Genomic DNA, 21,485 nt, shown 5'->3' with positions numbered 1-21,485 from the left:
AAAAAAGACCTTGTATATCTTAGGTATAATGCAAAGAACCTTTAATTCCCTTTATTTTGGTGTATGATTGATGGGTGTACTATGGGTTATAGAGTATACAGCTTGGCCTTACTTCAAATATGCACCTTTCAAAAAAGTGCTAGCTCTACTTGGTCATTTTCACTTCCTGAACTTCAGAGGTCAATTGTATAAAAAAGAGCCGATAACTTTTTTTACATTTTATATATTTGGTAATTCATTCATTGCACTTTCAGAAGCTGGTATTGTCTAGTCTGGCAAAATTCATTTTCCCTATTTTAATAGCTGCTATGTATAGTGTACTTTAGACTAATTCAGACTGATTTTTTAACACAAGGGAGCAGTCATTTTAGTTAGCAGTGTGCTTAAATCATGTAAAATTTCCAAAAGTACAATATCCAAAAGAAATATCATCCACATTACATTAATGTAGCATAGAGGTATGCAAACGTTCTCTCCACTGTGCATGTTTTAAATGCGAACTACTTCACCTTACATACGTCACTCTCTCAAAAGTACATATTATCTGGTGAGCGCCACCATATGTATTGCATCAATATCTGTACAGTTGGAATATCTCCATACGTATTGCATCAATATCTGTACAGTTGGAATATCTCCATATGTATTGCATCAATATCTGTACAGTTGGAATATCTCTGTATGTATTGCATCAATATCTGTACAGTTGGAATATCTCCATACGTATTGCATCAATATCTGTACAGTTGGAATATCTCCGTATGTATTGCATCAATATCTGTACAGTTGGAATATCTCCATATGTATTGCATCAATATCTGTGCAGTTGGAACATCTCCATATGTATTGCATCAATATCCATACAGTTGGAATATCTCTGTATGTATTGCATCAATATCCATACAGTTGGAATATCTCCATATGTATTGCATCAATATCTGTACAGTTGTAACATCTCCATATGTATTGCATCAATATCTGTACAGTTGGAATATCTCTGTATGTATTGCATCAATATCTGTACAGTTGGAACATCTCCATATGTATTGCATCAATATCTGTACAGTTGGAATATCTCTGTATGTATTGCATCAATATCCATACAGTTGGAATATCTCCATATGTATTGCATCAATATCTGTACAGTTGGAACATCTCCATATGTATTGCATCAATATCTGTACAGTTGGAATATCTCCATATGTTTTGCATCAATATCTGTACAGTTGGAATATCTCCATATGTATTGCATCAATATCTGTACAGTTGGAATATCTCCATACGTATTGCATCAATATCTGTACAGTTGGAATATCTCCATACGTATTGCATCAATATCTGTACAGTTGGAACATCTCCATATGTATTGCATCAATATCTGTACAGTTGGAATATCTCCATACGTATTGCATCAATATCTGTACAGTTGGAATATCTCCATATGTATTGCATCAATATCCATACAGTTGGAATATCTCCATATGTATTGCATCAATATCTGTACAGTTGGAACATCTCCATATGTATTGCATCAATATCTGTACAGTTGGAATATCTCCATATGTATTGCATCAATATCTGTACAGTTGGAATATCTCCATATGTATTGCATCAATATCTGTACAGTTGGAATATCTCCATACGTATTGCATCAATATCTGTACAGTTGGAATATCTCCATACGTATTGCATCAATATCTGTACAGTTGGAACATCTCCATATGTATTGCATCAATATCTGTACAGTTGGAATGTCTCCATACGTATTGCATCAATATCTGTACAGTTGGAATATCTCCATATGTATTGCATCAATATCCATACAGTTGGAATATCTCCATACGTATTGCATCAATATCTGTACAGTTGGAACATCTCCATATGTATTGCATCAATATCTGTACAGTTGGAATATCTCCATACGTATTGCATCAATATCTGTACAGTTGGAATATCTCCATATGTATTGCATCAATATCTGTACAGTTGGAACATCTCCATATGTATTGCATCAATATCCATACAGTTGGAATATCTGCATACGTATTGCATCAATATCTGTACAGTTGGAATATCTCCATATGTATTGCATCAATATCCATACAGTTGGAATATCTCTGTATGTAATGCATCAATATCTGTACAGTTGGAACATCTCCATACGTATTGCATCAATATCTGTACAGTTGGAATATCTGCATATGTATTGCATCAATATCTGTACAGTTGGAATATCTGCATATGTATTGCATCAATATCTGTACAGTTGGAATATCTCTGTATGTATTGCATCAATATCCGTACAGTTGGAATATCTCCATATGTATTGCATCAATATCTGTACAGTTGGAACATCTCCATACGTATTGCATCAATATCTGTACAGTTGGAATATCTGCATATGTATTGCATCAATATCTGTACAGTTGGAATATCTCCATACGTATTGCATCAATATCTGTACAGTTGGAATATCTCCATATGTATTGCATCAATATCTGTACAGTTGGAATATCTCCATACGTATTGCATCAATATCTGTACAGTTGGAACATCTCCATATGTATTGCATCAATATCTGTACAGTTGGAATATCTGCATATGTATTGCATCAATATCTGTACAGTTTGAATATCTGCATACGTATTGCATCAATATCTGTACAGTTGGAATATCTGTATGTATTGCATCAATATCCGTACAGTTGGAATATCTCCATATGTATTGCATCAATATCTGTACAGTTGGAACATCTCCATACGTATTGCATCAATATCTGTACAGTTGGAATATCTCCATATGTATTGCATCAATATCTGTACAGTTGGAATATCTCCATACGTATTGCATCAATATCTGTACAGTTGGAATATCTCCATACGTATTGCATCAATATCTGTACAGTTGGAATATCTCCATACGTATTGCATCAATATCTGTACAGTTGGAATATCTCCATATGTATTGCATCAATATCCATACAGTTGGAATATCTCCGTACGTATTGCATCAATATCTGTACAGTTGGAACATCTCCATATGTATTGCATCAATATCTGTACAGTTGGAATATCTCCATACGTATTGCATCAATATCTGTACAGTTGGAATATCTCCATATGTATTGCATCAATATCTGTACAGTTGGAATATCTCCATATGTATTGCATCAATATCTGTACAGTTGGAATATCTCCATACGTATTGCATCAATATCTGTACAGTTGGAATATCTCCATATGTATTGCATCAATATCTGTACAGTTGGAATATCTCCATATGTATTGCATCAATATCTGTACAGTTGGAATATCTCCATATGTATTGCATCAATATCTGTACAGTTGGAATATCTCCATACGTATTGCATCAATATCTGTACAGTTGGAATATCTCCATATGTATTGCATCAGTATCTGTTCAGTTGGAATATCTCCATATGTATTGCATCAATATCTGTACTGCCACTGCTGGAATATTCCCATATTACATCATCAGACTGGTTCCCCTACTCAGCAAGACAAATGCCAGTCTGAGATATAAAACATCAGAATGATGCTTAGTTATAAGACAGGTTACCCTACTCAGCAAGATCAGACTGGTTCTCTTACTATAGAGCAAGATAAACCTCCAGTCTAAGTGACAAAACATTAGACTCATGTTTTTGTTGAATTTGATTATGTAAAATGGTAAATGAATTTTGAACCTGATTCTAACCCTAACCTTATTTTTAGATTAATGACTCTGTGAGAGAAACAATCCTATACCATAATGCTTTGCTAAGATGAAAATGTTGTGAGAAAAATAAAATTTAATCCCCTCAGCTGTATTGAACCCTCTCATCTAAACATATTTCAGGTTTCAGGAGTCAAAAAACTACACAGGCATTATAGAGTTAGTAACACAAGAGTCAAATAACTACACAGGCATTATAGAGTTAGTAACACAGGAGTCAAATAACTACACAGGCATTATAGAGTTAGTAACACAGGAGTCAAAAAACTACACAGGCATTATAGAGTTAGTAACACAGGAGTCAAATAACTACACAGGCATTATAGAGTTTGTAACACAGGAATCAAATGACTACATAGGCATTGTAGAGTTAGTAACACCGGAGTGGATTCAAATAACTTCAAAGGAATTGTAGTCAGTAACACACGAGTCAGATAACCACAAAGGTACTGTACAGTTAGTAACAGAGGCATTGTGCAGTTAGTAACACATGGAGTCAAGTAACTACAAAAGCATTGTACTGTAAGTAACACAGGAGTCAAATAACTAAAAAGGCATTGTGCAGTTAGTAACACAGGGAGTCAAGTAACTACAATTACATTGTACAGTTAGTAAATTAGGGAGTCAAATAACTATAATGGTCATGTACAGTTAGTAACACAGGAGTCAAATAACTACAAAGGCATTGTGCAGTTAGTAACACAGGGAGTCAGGTAAACTATAATGTTCATGTACAGTTAGTAACACAGGGAGTCAAATAACTACAATTGCATTGTAAAGTTAGTATCTATGGGGAGTCAGATTACTACAGATGCATTATACAGTAAGTACAAAACCATGTGCAGTAGCTACCAATACTAGTGACCCTGCCCCACACTTACAGTACCAAGACAGCTACAGATTGGTTAGGATATAGTCAGGCAACCCTACCACACACTTACAATATCAACACAGCTACATACATGTTACATGTGATATGTACTGAATCATTACTAATGTATTTTATCACTTGCTAATTGTGTGAGATATATTCATGGTATCATTACTGCTGTTTTGCAATATTAGTAATAACAAATGTAATCTTATCATTATTATTGTTGTCATTGTTTTTAGCTCTGCTGGTCATAAGGGATGGTCCGTCATCCATCTGTCCATCAGCAAGGTTTTTTTAATTGCTACTTCTCCTAAACTACTTGGAGGATTGCCATGTAAGTTTACATCTACATTCATCCCATAGTTTGGTTAGTCTTCGATGAAAATGGTGCTTTCAGATATCTTGAAAATCTTATCACTACTCCTGCTGAATGGATGATCATATCAGCATGGGGTTTTGACAAAAAGACCTCATGCGTTGTCTATTTGGTCCTGTATGAAAATAGAGCCAATGTGATATCCAGTATTGCCACCACAGTGGTCATCTTGAAAATCTTGTTATTGCTACTCCTTCTTTATAGCTGGTTATATCAACATTGGGGTTTTGACTTTAAGACTTTTTATGATGTCTAGTTGGTACTAAATGAAAATGGTGCTGATCCAACATGGCCATCACAGCAGTTGTCTTGAAAATCTTGTTGCTACTCTTTCAGAATGGATGGTGTTTTCACTACATCACATCAGATGGTGTCCAGTTGGTTGTATCTGACATCCAGTATGGCTACCACAGCTACCAAAGTTTCCATCTTTAAAATCGTGCTATCAGTGCAATACTGCCAGGGTGTTTTCACCTGAAGACTTTTGTCATGTTGGTCCTAAATGAAAATATTGATGATCTGATGTTCAATATGCTGCCACAGTGGCCATCTTGAAAATATTGATAATCCTCCGAAATAAAATGTAATATTGCAATGGGGTTTTCGTCAGAAGGCTTTTTATGATGTATAGTCAGTCCAAAATGAAAAGTAATATTGCAGTGGGATTTTCATCAAAGACTTTTATGATGTATAGTCCTCAGAAGACTTTTTATGATGTCATCAGAAGACTTTTTTATGATGTGTAGTCATCAGAAGACTCTTTATTATGTGTAGTCATCAGAAACATTTTATGGTGTGTAGTCATCAGAAGACTTTTTATGATATGTAGTCATCAGAAGAGTTTTTATGATGTGTAGTCATCAGAAGACTTGTTAGATGTATTGTCATCAGAAGATATTTTATGATGTGTAGTCATCAGAAGACTTTTATGATGTATAGTCATCAGAAGACTTTTTATGATGTGTAGACCTCAGAAGACTTTTTATCATGTTTAGTCCTCAGAAGACTTTTTATGATGTGTAGTCATCAGAAGACTTTTTATGATGTATGGTCATCAGAATACTTTTTATGATGTATATTCCTCAGAAGACTTTATGATGTGTAGTCATCAGAAGACTTTTTATGATGTGTAGTCATCAGAAGACTTTATGATGTGTAGTCATCAGAATACTTTTTATGATGTGTAGCCATCAGAAGACTTTTATGATGTGTAGTCATCAGAAGATATTTTATGATGTGTAGTCATCAGAAGACTTTTATGATGTATAGTCATCAGAAGACTTTTTATGATGTGTAGTCCTCAGAAGACTTTTTATGATGTTTAGTCATCAGAAGACTTTTTATGATGTGTAGTCATCAGAAGACCTTTTATGATGTATGGTCATCAGAAGACTTTTTATGATGTATATTCCTCAGAAGACTTTATGATGTGTAGTCATCAGAAGACTTTTTATAATGTGTAGTCATCAGAAGACTTTTATGATATGTAGTCATCAGAATACTTTTTATGATGTGTAGCCATCAGAAGACTTTTATGATGTGTAGTCATCAGAAGACTTTTATGATGTATAGTCATCAGAAGACTTTTTATGATGTGTAGTCATCAGAAGACTTTTATTATGTATAGTCATCAGAAGACTTTTTATGATGTATAGTCATCAGAAGACTTGTATGATGTATAGTCATCAGAAGACTTTTATGATGTATAGTCATCAGAAGACTTGTATGATGTATAGTCATCAGAAGACTTGTATGATGTATAGTCATCAGAAGACTTTTATGATGTATAGTCATCAGAAGACTTGTATGATGTATAGTCATCAGAAGACTTTTATGATGTATAGTCAGTCCAGAATGAGAATGATATGGATCTGATTTACAGTATGGCCACAAAAGTGTCTAACTTGATAATATTTTTATCACTATCTGTTTAGAATGGATGGTTGTATCAACATGTTTTTTTTACTAAAACAACTTATATGTAGTTGGTCATGATGGTGCCATGATATGTAGCTGGTCATGATGGTGCCATGATATGTAGTTGGTCATGATGGTGCCATGATATATAGTTGGTCATGATGGTGCCATGATATGTAGCTGGTCATGATGATGCCATGATATGTAGCTGGTCATGATGGTGTCATGATATGTAGTTGGTTATGATTATGCCATGATTTATATTTGGTCATGATGGTGCCATGATATGTAGTTGGTTTTGATATGTAGCTGGTCATGAAGGTGCCATGATATGTAGTTGGTCATGATGGTGCCATGAAATGTAGTTGGTTATGATGGTGCCATGATATGTAAATGGTCATGATGGTGTCATGATATGTAGTTGGTTATGATTATGCCATGATTTATAGTTGGTCATGATGGTGCCATGATATGTAGTTGGCCATGATGGTGCCATGATATGTAGTTGGTCATGATGGTGCCATGATATGTAGTTGGTCATGATGGTACCATGATATGTAGCTAGTCATGATGGTGCCATGATATGTAGTTGGTCATGATGGTGCCATGATATGTAGTTGGTTATGATGGTGCCATGATATGTAAATGGTCATGATGGTGTCATGATATGTAGTTGGTTATGATTATGCCATGATTTATAGTTGGTCATGATGGTGCCATGATATGTAGTTGGCCATGATGGTGCCATGATATGTGGTTGGTCGTGATGGTGCCATGATATGTAGTTGGTCATGATGGTGCCATGATATGCAGTTGGTCATGATGGTGCCATGATATGTAGTTGGTCATGATGGTGCCATGATATGTAGTTGGTCATGATGGTGCCATGATATGTAGTCGGTCATGATGGTGCCATGATATGTAGTTGGTCATAATGGTGCCATGATATGTAGTTGGTCATGATGGTGCCATGATATCTAGTTGATCATGATGGTGCCATTCAGACATTCAGCATACCTACCACAATTATCATCTTGGAAATCCTGTTATAAATAGAAATGGTGCCTATCTCATTTCCAATATGGTCACCCTAATGGTCATCTTGAAAATCTTGATGTCACTACTACTCCTGAAAGGAAAGTCGTATTGACATGGGGTTTACACCAGAACACTCCCTATGATATCAGTTTGGTTTTTATTTTAAAATGTTGCCAAGTTGACATCCAGTATGTCCACCACAACAGTTAATTTGAAAATCTTGTCACTGAAAAATATCACAGACAGTTTCAACGCTACATTTAATGGGTGGAAATTATCTTATCTAGAATTCCTGGAAAAATGTTTGGGCCAATGGAGTGTCAGTCCCAGTAACGAAAACCTTTTGATGTTATTTTGTTAAAGTTTTTATTTTCATACGAGAGAAATAATTAAAAGTTTTTGTTTATTTCAGAAATACCTTTACCTGATTTGCCTCAGCCGTGTACAATGCGTTATATAGTACAGAATTATTTGGATGTAAACTGCACTCCTCGGAGGTCCTTCTTTGAAATGCTGGCTTACTTTGCAGATAATGAACTTGAAAAAGAAAAACTACAAGAGTTTTGTTCCACAGAAGGTCAGGTGAGAGAACCATTAATAATGTAATTTGTGGAATTTCTTGTGAGAAACATTAAGAAAATTCATTTTTACAGACACAGAACCACATATGTTGTGTTTTGAGTTAGCAGAAGGAATGAGTGTAATATAGCATGGCAATTCATCAACTTAAAGACTGGATGTGAAAGTACATAATTAGTTCTGGTTGTGAAAATAACTAAGTAGCCTATGTGTGTAAATAAAACACCTAAGTAGTTCTGGGTGTAAAAATACCTATTAGTACTTCTAGTTGTGAAAATACTTATTAGTACTTCTGGGTGTAAAAATACCTATTTGTACTTCTAGGTGTGAAGATACCTATTAGTATTTCTGGGTATAAAAATACCTATTAGTACTTCTGGGTGTGAAAATACCTAAGTAGTGCTGGGATAGATAGTGCTTAAGTAGTTCTGGGTGTGAAAATACCTAAGTTGTTCTGGGTGTGACAATATATAATTAGTTCCGCGTGTGAAAATACATAATGAATTCTGGGTCAGCAGTTTGGAAATCAAGTTTAAACAGGCGTAATTTGGGTATGTAAACAGCCAACTGAAACACCAGATCAACCATGTAGAATTATTTAGGTATGTAAACAGCAATCTGGGACACAAGATCAATAATTTATGATTATATGGGTAATGCTATCTGTGTCATGACCCACTCTGACACTCAACCCTATATGTGTCATGACCCACTCTCCACTCTACCCTATCTGTGTCATGACTCACTCTGACACTCTACTCTATATGTGTCATGACCCACTCTGACACTCTACCCTATCTGTGTCATGACCCACTCTGACACTCTACCCTATATGTGTCATGACATACTCTAACACTCTACCCTCTCTGTGTCATGACCCACTCTGACACTCTATCCCAGGTCATCAGCCCTTGGCTAGCAAAGATGGGGATAGGTATTCTGGTGCCATGTGAAGAGGGAAATGAAATATAAATATGTGCTATCTAAACTCAGATGTTTTCCTGATGGAATCTGCTGATTTGATGATAGGAAGAAAATTGAAATTATCAGGATTAAATGATTGTGGTTGGGTATTTCACTGTGATAAATACATAATCATGATCATATAATCCTGTAATGAAGTTCTCTTGTACTATGCAAGTTTATAAAATACCCTTATTATACTGTACAGGTTTATAAAGTACCTTTATAAATCTGTACAAGTTTATAAAGTACCCTTATGATTCTGTACAAGATGATAAAGTACCATTATTATACAGTATAAGTTCTTTAAGTACCCTTATTAATCTGTACAAGTTTATAAAGTGCCCTTATTATACTGTACAAGATGATAAAGTACCATTATTATACAGTACAAGTTCTTTAAGTGCCCTTATTAATCTGTACAAGTTTATACAGTACCCTTATTATACTGTACACGTTTATAAAGTACCCTTATTATACTGTACAAGTTTATAAAGTACCCTTATTATACTGTACAAGATGGGGGCCCCGAGTGGTCTAAAGCGCTCTCCATTATGGATCACTGCCATCTCACCTCTGTCTGCGTGGGTTTGAGTCTAGGATTTGGCCAATGTGGGTATGTGAGAAAGCTTGCCAGTAGCTTCTTGTGGGTCAGTGGTTCTTCCCGGGGTTTTCCTGGGTTCTTCCTCCACCATTAATACTGGCCGCCATACAAAGCCTATCATGTGCTGAAAAATGGCGTTAAACCCAACAACAACAACAACAACAACTGTACAAGATGATAAAGTACCATTATTATACTGTACAAGTTTTTTAAATGCCCTTATTAATCTGTACAAGTTTATAAAGTACCCTTATTATACTGTACAAGTTTTTTTGTGCCCTTATTATACTGTACAAGTTTATAAAGTAGCCTTATACTGTACAATTTTTTAAGTGCCCTTATTATACTGTACAAGTTTATAAAGTAACCTTATTATACTGTACAAGTTTATAAAGTAGCCTTTTTCTGTACATTTTTATGTGCCCTTATTATACTGTACAAGTTTTCACATTGCCCTTATTTCACTGTACAAGTATGCCTTTGCCACCATGTTAATGTATGTCATTGCCAACATGTTAATGTATGTCTTTGCCAACATGCTAATGTATGTCTTTGCCAACATGTTATTGTATGTCTTTTGCCAGAGACTGCATCATCAGAATTGTCATAAAGTGGTTTTGCTATTTGATTAAGATTAGGTTTGTATTAAATCCATATAAATGTGATATCCAGTGTCACAATCTTTTTAAATCATCCACAAAAAGAAACAATCAACAAATTAACTTAAAGATTTTGTGTACATTTCAGGAGGAGCTGTACAGCTACTGTAACAGAGTGAAACGAACCATACTTGAGGTGAGAGATGTATGCATCCTCCATCACAACTTAGCTGTCATGGCGTTTAAAATAAGGCAAAATGTTAATAATGAAATGCAGCATGAATATAAATATATCATTGGTTATAACAATTATTTATACACAATGTTTTGATTGTTCCATGCAAACAATACCTGGGAGTTTGAGCTGATTTCAACCATTGAGAAGCTGAGTAATACATAATTTGTCACATGTATGTGACACTGTGTGTTCGAGATATCAGCACTAAAAAAAACAGTTCTGATTGTGTTTGAGAAAATTAAGATTAAAATAAATTTTTGATCACAGTGTATTCAATAAAAAAACATCAATACCTTTGTGCTGTGTATACAATAATAAAACAGCATATCTATATACACATGCTGCTTTGTATAGAATAATAAGGCAGTTTATAGTATACATATGTACTATGTATACAGAAAAAAGATAGTATATCTGTATACACATATATCGTATATTCAGTAATAAATATCTGTGTGCGTATTTGGTATATATATACAGTAATAACACAGTATATAGTATGCATATGTGTTGTATATGCAGGGTTGCATTTAGGAGGCGTGATCATGCAAATCCCCCACCCCCAAATTTAAGATTTCCTGCAAGATTTTTAATCCTGTGTGGGCAGAATTGCATATAAAATAAGAATTGTGCACATGTTTTTGTTAAGAATGCGTTATTTTATTATTTTGTTTTTGCTGTAAAATTCCAGGTTGTCACTTGGTGAATATGTTGTACTTGTATACTTGTAAATACATCACGTATTTCTGTTTGTCATTTCCTCAATTCTGACCGGTTAATAACAAAGTTCAGAAGAGCACATACGATACAGAGGCTGGCTTGGTGGGACAATGTGTTAAATGGCTAAATCAGTTAAAACTCGGGCACTTTTTCATTATTTTAGCAGTAACACTTCTGATAACGGTCAGGGTGCTGAAGTTTCTGTCAGTAGGCACAATGGCAGTAAACAAACGCTTCCTCAGGCTAATCCCATATCGGACGATGCTAATGATAATTTGCTTAAAGATGGCGGCGATGAAACTAAGGGTCCATCTAACGCCAAGAAAAAAAGGACTCTTTCGATTCAGACTGGAAGCAAAATCAACCATGGCTGGAAATGAAGGAAAAAAATGAGATGCTTTGTGGATGGGGTGTAAAAACTGGCAAAAAAATTCTTGGAAATGCTAATTTCAGGACATCAGCCCGTGACAGACATGTTGAATTAGCAGCTCATAAACAGGCGATTCAGGATTTGAAACTAAGTGAAAATCTTAAAACTACATGCATGGCTGCTATCAGCAAGAAATCTGAATCAATTATTCATGCTATGCCAGTTGCCTATTACTTGGCGAAGGAGAATATTGCTTCTCTAAAATATGGCTCACTGTTGGATTTTGTTTACTTTCTGGGTGTTGTTGTTGGCAACATAAGAGTAGGAGGAAACGCAACATATTCGTTAAGGGCTTCTGTAGAGGAATTTCAGGTAAGTTCTTTTATATTATTTACATTTTTTCTATTGAAATTTAGATGGAAAAAAGTTACATGCAAACAGGCAACCAAAACGTGATCAGTTAGGTTCCGATCAGTACACATCTTGAGGAATTCCTGTGTTACTAAAAATAGCACTAGCATCGTGATCAGCCAATGAAATTGCATTCAGTTGCTAGTTGTCATAACTTCCTGTCAATGTTTAATGGTGAATAACGTTTTTCTTTTCTAATAAATCTGGATTATTGGTACCTGTTTCTTTTGTCATGAAGTTCTGTCCTGTCTAGACAGGTCACATTTCAATATAACTGTAACGAGTTTTTGTGTGTTTGAAATGATGATACAGTCTCTGTTGTTTGAATAATTTCCTGACCATGTAAGGAGTTGCTGTCGACATCATGACAAAATAAAGTAGTCAGACAAATCCCACCACTTAAAACTTATATAATGCTTTAGTAAATAAGTTGTTATTATTTTTTGCTCTGATGATCGTTGCAGCAAATGACATTGACCCTTATCTGCTTATATCACAACTGTGCTTATGTAGGGACCCATCAGTGATGTATATAATACCTATGTTTTTTGTTTTTAAAATCGTTGTATACAGACAGGCATAATCACTTCCTTCATTACTATAATTCATTGACTTTAATTAACAGAGCAACTGTAGTGCCATGTTATTTTAGCACTGAAACACCTTGATGGGATTTTTTAAAACAACTGAATTATCACAAGGCAATATCCTTAGACACTCCATAGTCTTAGGTTAAGATTCTTGCACAATTTGCATCTGATTTTGGTCATTTTAGTTTGGGTTTTTTAATAATAAATTTGTTTTTCATTTCTCAAATACTGTAATAATAATAAAATAATAATAATAATGATAATAGAATACTTTTATACTTCAATTTATCATTGAGCTTTTTTTCTTCTCCAGGATTGCAAAGCAACAGTAATAGAATACGAGTTAATGCAGAAAGTATGATGTAGTCCATTCATTAGCGTCTTAATTGATGAGAATACAGACATTTCAAATACCAAGAAGCTGGTCATTTATGCAAGAATCATTGAACCAACCATGTTTGTTTCTACAACTCTTTTTCTTGGTAATGTGTCAGTGGAAGGCCAATCACACACTGCTGAAGTTCTTTTCAAAGAAGTTGTCCAGTTCTTGGAATAGAAGGAGATTCCTCTTGAAAAAGTTGTTGGTTTTGGCAGTGATGGGGCATCAGTGATGACAGGTCGCAAAAGTGGCATAGCAACACGGTTAAAGGAGAAAAGCCCACACTTGATCAGCATTCATTGTATGGCTTATAGATTGAATTTGTGTACCTTTCATGGATCAAAAAACATTCCGTACCTCAAGGAAACCCTTTGAAGACACAGTTAAAGACCTGTACAGTGTGACACAGTAGTTGGGAACCATAAAACCCGACTGCGTTATATACCGAACCGTGTTATATGCAACCAAGTCAGTTAGCTGAAGAAAATATACCCTCCCCCAAATTGTGTGTGGGGGTGGGTAATGCGGGCGGTAAAATACGTGCTTCGTCGGCACAGTTACCAACTTAAATTGATGCATATTAAATGAGAAATACACCTGTAGTGAAAACAGAGAAGACATGATATAATAGTTAACTTTATTTAGAGAACCATGAATTGGTACATATACGTGAATCCTGTTTATATATAAATGTTTAATGTATAGAGTATCAACACTGTACTCACCTGTGAACCTCATCATATACATTGAATCCACAATACAAGTGATTCCATCGAAAATATACACGCATACAGCTTTGAAATATTCATTAATTTTGTAACAGGTCATATTGGTCTGAATTCAGCACAGAACTCATAGCACAATCACGTAACGAATGACGAGGCACATTTACTTTAAAGTACGTTCCAAGTCGGTAAAAGTTAGTTTGCGTTTTAAGCCGCCTTTGGTAGCGTCTGTAAGCATAAACTTTTTCCCTACAAAAAGGAAACTTTCACAGCACAGTTAACGTGTTCCAGTCACGTTGGAAAATGCAAAATTCCATTTTATTTAAGTTTGGTACTGACTTCCTTTGAAAGGTTCTTTGCTGTTATTGAAAGATTGTAGTTGGCTTTCTTTGATGAAGGCTGCATGCGTTTTTGAAGTCACCGCTAAAGGACAGCTTTGGAGAACCAAATGAATGCCCGATTCTTATTGTGGCTGCAACATCAAATAATTGTATTGCATGATTGAGACGTATTTTTCCATTTGCTGAGTACGTTTCCATAACAGTCGGTGCTTCAAAGGTAATCTGTTTCCTTTGAAATTTCGGCAAACTATTTTATCTGGGTACATTTTTAAAAAGGAATTTGCCGTCGTTTAATCTATTCTAGTTGCTGTCCCTCCATGCCTACTGAATAAACCAATAAGTAAGATGTATTTTTTTTTGTTGTATTTTTTTGTTATTTTGTTACATTTGTGGTAGCAGCATGATGCTGCCTTCCACACATGCGTCTGAAAATTAACAAAGGGTCAACGGATGATAGAGACACAGGTGTTCTGATGACATGGATTATTACAGAAAACATGAGTGTTCTGAAGGATTTAATTCTGAGTGAAAAGAAGAGGAATTTTAAACGTCAGTCTTTGTAAATATATTAATTACTAGCGAGCAGCCAAAAATCCAATGAAAAATAGACTACAAGTCAATGCCTCGTCCGGTTGATCTCCGTTACCAGAAATGTCAACAACAAAAAAGCGGATATTTCACAACATACAGAACTCATGCTAGATGTCAGGATAAGAGTATTATGATATGACAATGCACTGTTTAGATGGTTTGTCAGTATGGACAAAGAATTTGTTTATGTAACAATAGATAAATTTCAGTGCATTTTATATCCAGTTTGTGGCTTCCTTTTACGTGGCCTCTGAATTTCTGCACTCCAAACCAATGGTTGTATATATAGGTTTCAACAGCCAACAATGTCGTCAACAAATAAAAAAGCCAGATGGTATGTTTTGCAGCCAATAAGGAAAAACAATTCAAGTTTGCGACATTGGCGAAGACCTATGCAATCCCAGAATAAACTTTTTATGCATTGTTTCTTCTTCTTTCTTTTAAGAAGAAATAAAAAACTTTTTCGTGTACGAGAAAAATACATATAAAATTTCAGGAGCCAAGCCACGATGGTCGTGTATTATTCATACGCAATCTCTTCCCCAAAATGATAAGCAACTTTTTACTATTTGTTTTGTACTTTTTAAGATTCTTTTTTTTTGTGCACAAGAAAATTACATGTATAAAAATTTTTGGGAGCCATGACATGACCTCGTTATATCCGAATTCACGTTATAACGGAGCGCGCTATAGCGGGGGTCACACTGTACTATTTTTTTAATAAATCTGCCAAGAGAACAGCTGAATTGAAGGAAATCCAGAATGTTCTGGACAGTCTTCAACTGAAAGGCAGAGAGGTGCATGAAATAAGATGGCTGGCATTTTATGATACATTATATGCAATTTTTCACAGCTGGTGGGCTCTTGTGAATTATTTCAAAAAGAATAACAAGACAAAAGAGCGTCAAGACTTGTTGAATAAACTCATAGACTACAAATTTGTGGCATGCATGATTATTATGATGGATATCATACCTCACTTAGCACGGCTAAATATGCTTTTACAGAAATTGGACTTGGATGTAGCAGCTGTGTCACCGGCACTTGATATGTTGAATTCTACCTTACAGAAAGCAGACATGGGAAAATCCTATCGCCAGACCTGTATGTCTGAAAAATTGGAATCATCTAAGGATGGAGACAAAACTGAAATCACTTACAATGGTGTTGAACTCAAGTTACACAGGAGCACATTGAAAAAATTTTCAGATGATATGTCTAACCTTTGCCACGAGTTTGTTACAAATTTGCAGGTGGAGATGGCTGCAAGATTTCAAAAGAGCAGCACACAGGTGGCAACAGTATTTGATGTTCTTGGTCTACCTGACCTCACATTCCTATCTTCTGAAGAACAAGAAATGTATGATTATGACCAGATAACAACTCTCTGTGATCATTTTGGTCAGGGGAAGAAATCAAAAAAGCTATCAGTCCTCCTTTGTGTGACCCAAAACATGTTTTGACAGAGTGGTCTCTTGCTAAGACTATCATTAAAAGAGAAATGTACCCTAAAGACAAAATGTGCAGACTCTGGCAGATTGTACATCAACATCGTGCAGACACAGTTCCAAATCTTCTTCAGTTAGCATCAGTGGCCATGGTTATGCCATACCAAACTGCTGACTGTGAGAGAGGATTCAGCAATCAAAATCGAACCAAAACTGCAGGAAGAATTCGTCTAGAAGAAAAGGTTCTCAACAGACTCATGATGATTTCAATTGAAGGACCTCCTCTGAGAGACTTCAACTTTAACAAGGAATTGGTAGAGTGGAGGATGAGGAAGGACAGGAGGCTATTTAGGAAATCGTGATCATATTTGCAGAATAATGCAGTCACAATTAGTGTGTCTGGATTCAGATGTATATATGTTCCAGTGAAGAGTTAACTGTTATAGAAACTGTATATATACTTTCCCTAATTCATTTTGAGCTTTGGACTTTTTCTTAATAATTTTTTTTTGCCATCCATGAAAGGATAATATGTGCTCTTCTGATCTTTCTTAATATGAATTTGTAACCAGTCAGAATTATGGATTTGTAACCAATCAGAATTATGGATTTGTAACCAATCAGAATTATGGATTTGTAACCAATCAGAATTGAGCATGTGACACACAGGAAGTACATGACACTGATTTTTTAAGATTGGCCAGAGGAGTGACACTATTTGCAGTCTTTGGTTTGATTCTTTAATGGTTAGTGTGTAGATAGAATGTTATCAGAAAACATAAGATTTTGATTTCAGTTTTAAGTGTTATACTATAATGTACAGAAGGCACGAGATGCATGTAATGCACTTATTATACTTGCTATTGCTTTTTTTGAATACATTGAGTTTTTTTTACACCATACTTGAAGGCCCATCCTTATAGCTACGTTAGCCCTCCCCCCTTTTTTTTCAAATTCAGTGGGTGCCCACATTTATCAAATCCTAGATGCAACCCTGGTATATGCTGTAATAAAACAGCACATCATTATACATATGTGCTGCTACATATGCCATAATAAGACAGCATACAGCATGTAGTATACATAGGTGCTGTGTTAACAGTAAGACAGCTTATAGTATACATAGGTGCTGTGTTTACCATAATAAGACAGCTTATATTATACATAGGTGCTGTGTTTATAATAATAAGACAGCTTATAGTGTACATGGGTGCAGTGTTTACAATAATAAGACAGCTTATAGTATACATAGGTGCAGTGTTTACAATAATAAGACAGCATATAGTATACATAGGTGCTATGTATAAAATAATAAGACAGCTTATAGTATACATAGGTGTTGTGTTTGCAATAATAAGACAGCTTATTGTAAACATAGGTGCTATGTATAAAATAATAAGACAGCATATAGTATACATAGGTGCAGTGTTTGCAATAATAAGACAGCTTATTGTGTACATGTGTGCTGTGTATGCAGTTATAAGACATATCTGTATACATGTGTGCTGTGTATGCAGTTATTAGACATATCTGTATACATGTGTGCTGTGTATGCAGTTATTAGACATCTCTGTATACATGTGTGATGTGTACGCAGTTATTAGACATCTCTGTATACATGTGTGATGTGTATGCAGTTATTAGACATCTCTGTATACATGTGTGATGTGTATGCAGTTATTAGACATCTCTGTATACATATGTGATGTGTATGCAGTTATTAGACATCTGTGTATACATGTGTGCTGTGTATGCAGTTATTAGACATCTCTGTATACATGTGTGCTGTGTATGCAGTTATTAGACATCTCTGTATACATGTGTGATGTGTATGCAGCTATATGACAGTATAAATAGAGGGTTTCAAGTGGGTAATGATTTAATATTGAATTTATGAAATTCGTTGAATAATGTCCAGATCTTGAGTAAAGTTACATGATAAAAGTGTGTCGTATTGTGGAATATTACACTAAGTAAAGCTACAAGATAAAATTGTGTCTTATTGTGCAGTATTACACTAAGTAAAGTTACATGATAAAAGTGTGTCTTATTGTGGAGTATTACACTAAGTATAGTTACATAATAAAAGTGTGTCTTATTGTGCAATATTACACTAAGTATAGTTACATAATAAAAGTGTGTCTTATTGTGCAGTATTACACTAAGTAAAGTTACAAGATAAAAGTGTGTCTTATTGTGCAGTATTACACTAAGTATAGTTACATGATAAAATTGTGTCCTGTTGTACATTATTACACTAAGTATAGTTACATGATAAAAGTGTGTCTTATTGTGCAGTATTACACTAAGTATAGTTACATGATAAAAGTGTGTCTTATTGTGCAGTATTACACTAAGTATAGTTACATGATAAAATTGTGTCTTGTTGTGCATTATTACACTAAGTATAGTTACATAGTAAAAGTGTGTCGTATTGTGCAGTATTACACTAAGTATAGTTACATAATAAAAGTGTGTCTTATTGTGGAGTATTACACTAAGTATAGTTACATGATAAAAGTGTGTCTTATTGTGCAGTATTACACTAAGTATAGTTACATGATAAAAGTGTGTCTTATTGTGCAGTATTACACTAAGTATAGTTACATGATAAAATTGTGTCTTGTTGTGCAGTATTACACTAAGTATAGTTACATGATAAAAGTGTGTCTTATTGTGCAGTATTACACTAAGTATAGTTACATGATAAAATTGTGTCTTGTTGTGCATTATTACACTAAGTATAGTTACATAATAAAAGTGTGTCTTATTGTGCAGTATTACACTAAGTATAGTTACATGATAAAAGTGTGTCTTATTGTGCAGTATTACACTAAGTATAGTTACATGATAAAATTGTGTCTTGTTGTGCAGTATTACACTAAGTATAGTTACATGATAAAAGTGTGTCTTATTGTGCAGTATTACACTAAGTATAGTTACATGATAAAAGTGTGTCTTATTGTGCAGTATTACACTAAGTATAGTTACATGATAAAAGTGTGTCTTATTGTGCAGTATTACACTAAGTATAGTTACATGATAAAAGTGTGTCATATTGTGGAGTATTACACTAAGTATAGTTACATGATAAAAGTGTGTCATATTGTGCAGTATTACACTAAGTAAAGTTACAAGATAAAAGTGTGTCTTATTGTGCAGTATTACACTAAGTAAAGTTACATGATAAAAGTGTGTCTTATTGTGCAGTATTACACTAAGTATAGTTACATGATAAAAGTGTGTCATATTGTGGAGTATTACACTAAGTATAGTTACATGATAAAAGTGTGTCTTATTGTGCAGTATTACACTAAGTAAAGTTACAAGATAAAAGTGTGTCTTATTGTGCAGTATTACACTAAGTAAAGTTACAAGATAAAAGTGTGTCTTATTGTGCAGTATTACACTAAGTAAAGTTACATGATAAAAGTGTGTCTTATTGTGCAGTATTACACTAAGTAAAGTTACATGATAAAAGTGTGTCTTATTGTGCAGTATTACACTAAGTATAGTTACATGATAAAAGTGTGTCATATTGTGCAGTATTACACTAAGTATAGTTACATGATAAAAGTGTGTCATATTGTGGAGTATTACACTAAGTATAGTTACAAGATAAAAGTGTGTCTTATTGTGCAGTATTACACTAAGTAAAGTTACAAGATAAAAGTGTGTCTTATTGTGCAGTATTACACTAAGTAAAGTTACAAGATAAAAGTGTGTCTTATTGTGCAGTATTACACTAAGTAAAGTTACATGATAAAAGTGTCTTATTGTGGAGTATTACACTAAGTATAGTTACAAGATAAAAGTGTGTCTTATTGTGCAGTATTACACTAAGTAAAGTTACATGATAAAAGTGTGTCTTATTGTGCAGTATTACACTAAGTATAGTTACAAGATAAAAGTGTGTCATATTGTGGAGTATTACACTAAGTATAGTTACATGATAAAAGTGTGTCTTATTGTGCAGTATTCCACTAAGTAAAGTTCCTTGATAAAAGTGTGTCTTATTGTGCAGTATTACACTAAGTATAGTTACATAATAAAAGTGTGTCGTATTGTGGAGTATTACACCAAGTTACTGTACAAATCATCTCCAGACATTCTGGATTGTTTACCAAGAACATTAGAATTATAGCAGTTTGTTATCTGTGCAGGGATCTGGACTTGATTTTTTGTTTTCTTTACCTAATTTCATTGTTTACCTGAAGTTATATGTACAAGAAGCAATATCAAAGAGGAATATAGACATCAGCTCTTGCATTCATGAATTAAATTTTTACATTGTAAGGAGATCCTGATTCTTCTTGAGATGTAAATTTTTATACATAATTGGTAGGAAATAAAAACATCTGTTTTACAAGAAAAATAATCTACAGCTGGAATATTTCTTTCAGAAATCTTTAGCAGCATTTCTCAGCCTATTATTTGAAATCCAAATGTTTAAAGCACTTTTTATCATTATTTTTATTGCATGCTGGGGCCCCTAGTGGCCGAGTGGTCTAAAAGGCTCTCCGTTATGGATCACTACCATCTCACCTCTGTCTGCGTGGGTTCGAGTCTTGGATTCAGCCAGTGTGGGTATGTGAGAAAGCTTGCCAGTAGCTTCTTGTGGGTCGGTGGTTCTTTCCGGGGTTTTCCTGGGTTCTTCCTCCACCATTAATACTGGCCGCCATGTATAGCCTATCGTGTGCTGAAAAATGGTGTTAAACCCAACAACAACAACAACAACAACAATCATTGCATGCTACTTTTAATTTACAAAATATTTTTGCATGTGTAGTTTTTTTAAGAATAAATATAAATATTGTGCCTTGGGTAATTTTCATTGTTTTTCTGATTTTAGGTTTTACAAGATTTTCCCAACACTTGTGCCAATTTACCGTTGAACTATTTGTTTGATTTGATCCCTCACCTACAGCCTCGAGCTTTCTCAATAGCGTCTTCACAAAAGGTTCGTAAGTGTAGTCTAATTATGCTA

At 34.5% G+C, this 21,485-nt stretch overlaps 1 protein-coding gene and 1 pseudogene across 1 annotated transcript in view; both read left to right on the top strand.

The window, feature by feature from the left end:
* The window catches only part of LOC149777668 (NADPH-dependent diflavin oxidoreductase 1-like), a 106,926-nt gene that overhangs the window by 57,226 nt on the left and 28,215 nt on the right, over nucleotides 1-21,485 (top strand). Inside the window, exons 9-11 of the mRNA XM_089938717.1 lie at nucleotides 8,353-8,522; nucleotides 10,834-10,881; nucleotides 21,351-21,458. Coding sequence (XP_089794843.1) covers nucleotides 8,353-8,522; nucleotides 10,834-10,881; nucleotides 21,351-21,458 — 326 coding nt within the window. The remainder of the gene's footprint in view (nucleotides 1-8,352; nucleotides 8,523-10,833; nucleotides 10,882-21,350; nucleotides 21,459-21,485) is intronic.
* Nucleotides 11,763-16,997, top strand: LOC149777669 (zinc finger protein 862-like; annotated as a pseudogene).

The sequence above is a fragment of the Sinohyriopsis cumingii genome, chromosome 17, assembly GCF_028554795.1.
Source record: "Sinohyriopsis cumingii isolate HCF-2022 chromosome 17, ASM2855479v2, whole genome shotgun sequence".
Classification (NCBI taxonomy): domain Eukaryota; kingdom Metazoa; phylum Mollusca; class Bivalvia; order Unionida; family Unionidae; genus Sinohyriopsis; species Sinohyriopsis cumingii.
Note: the sequence above shows the minus strand (reverse complement) of the source record. Positions and strands in the feature narration are given on the sequence as shown.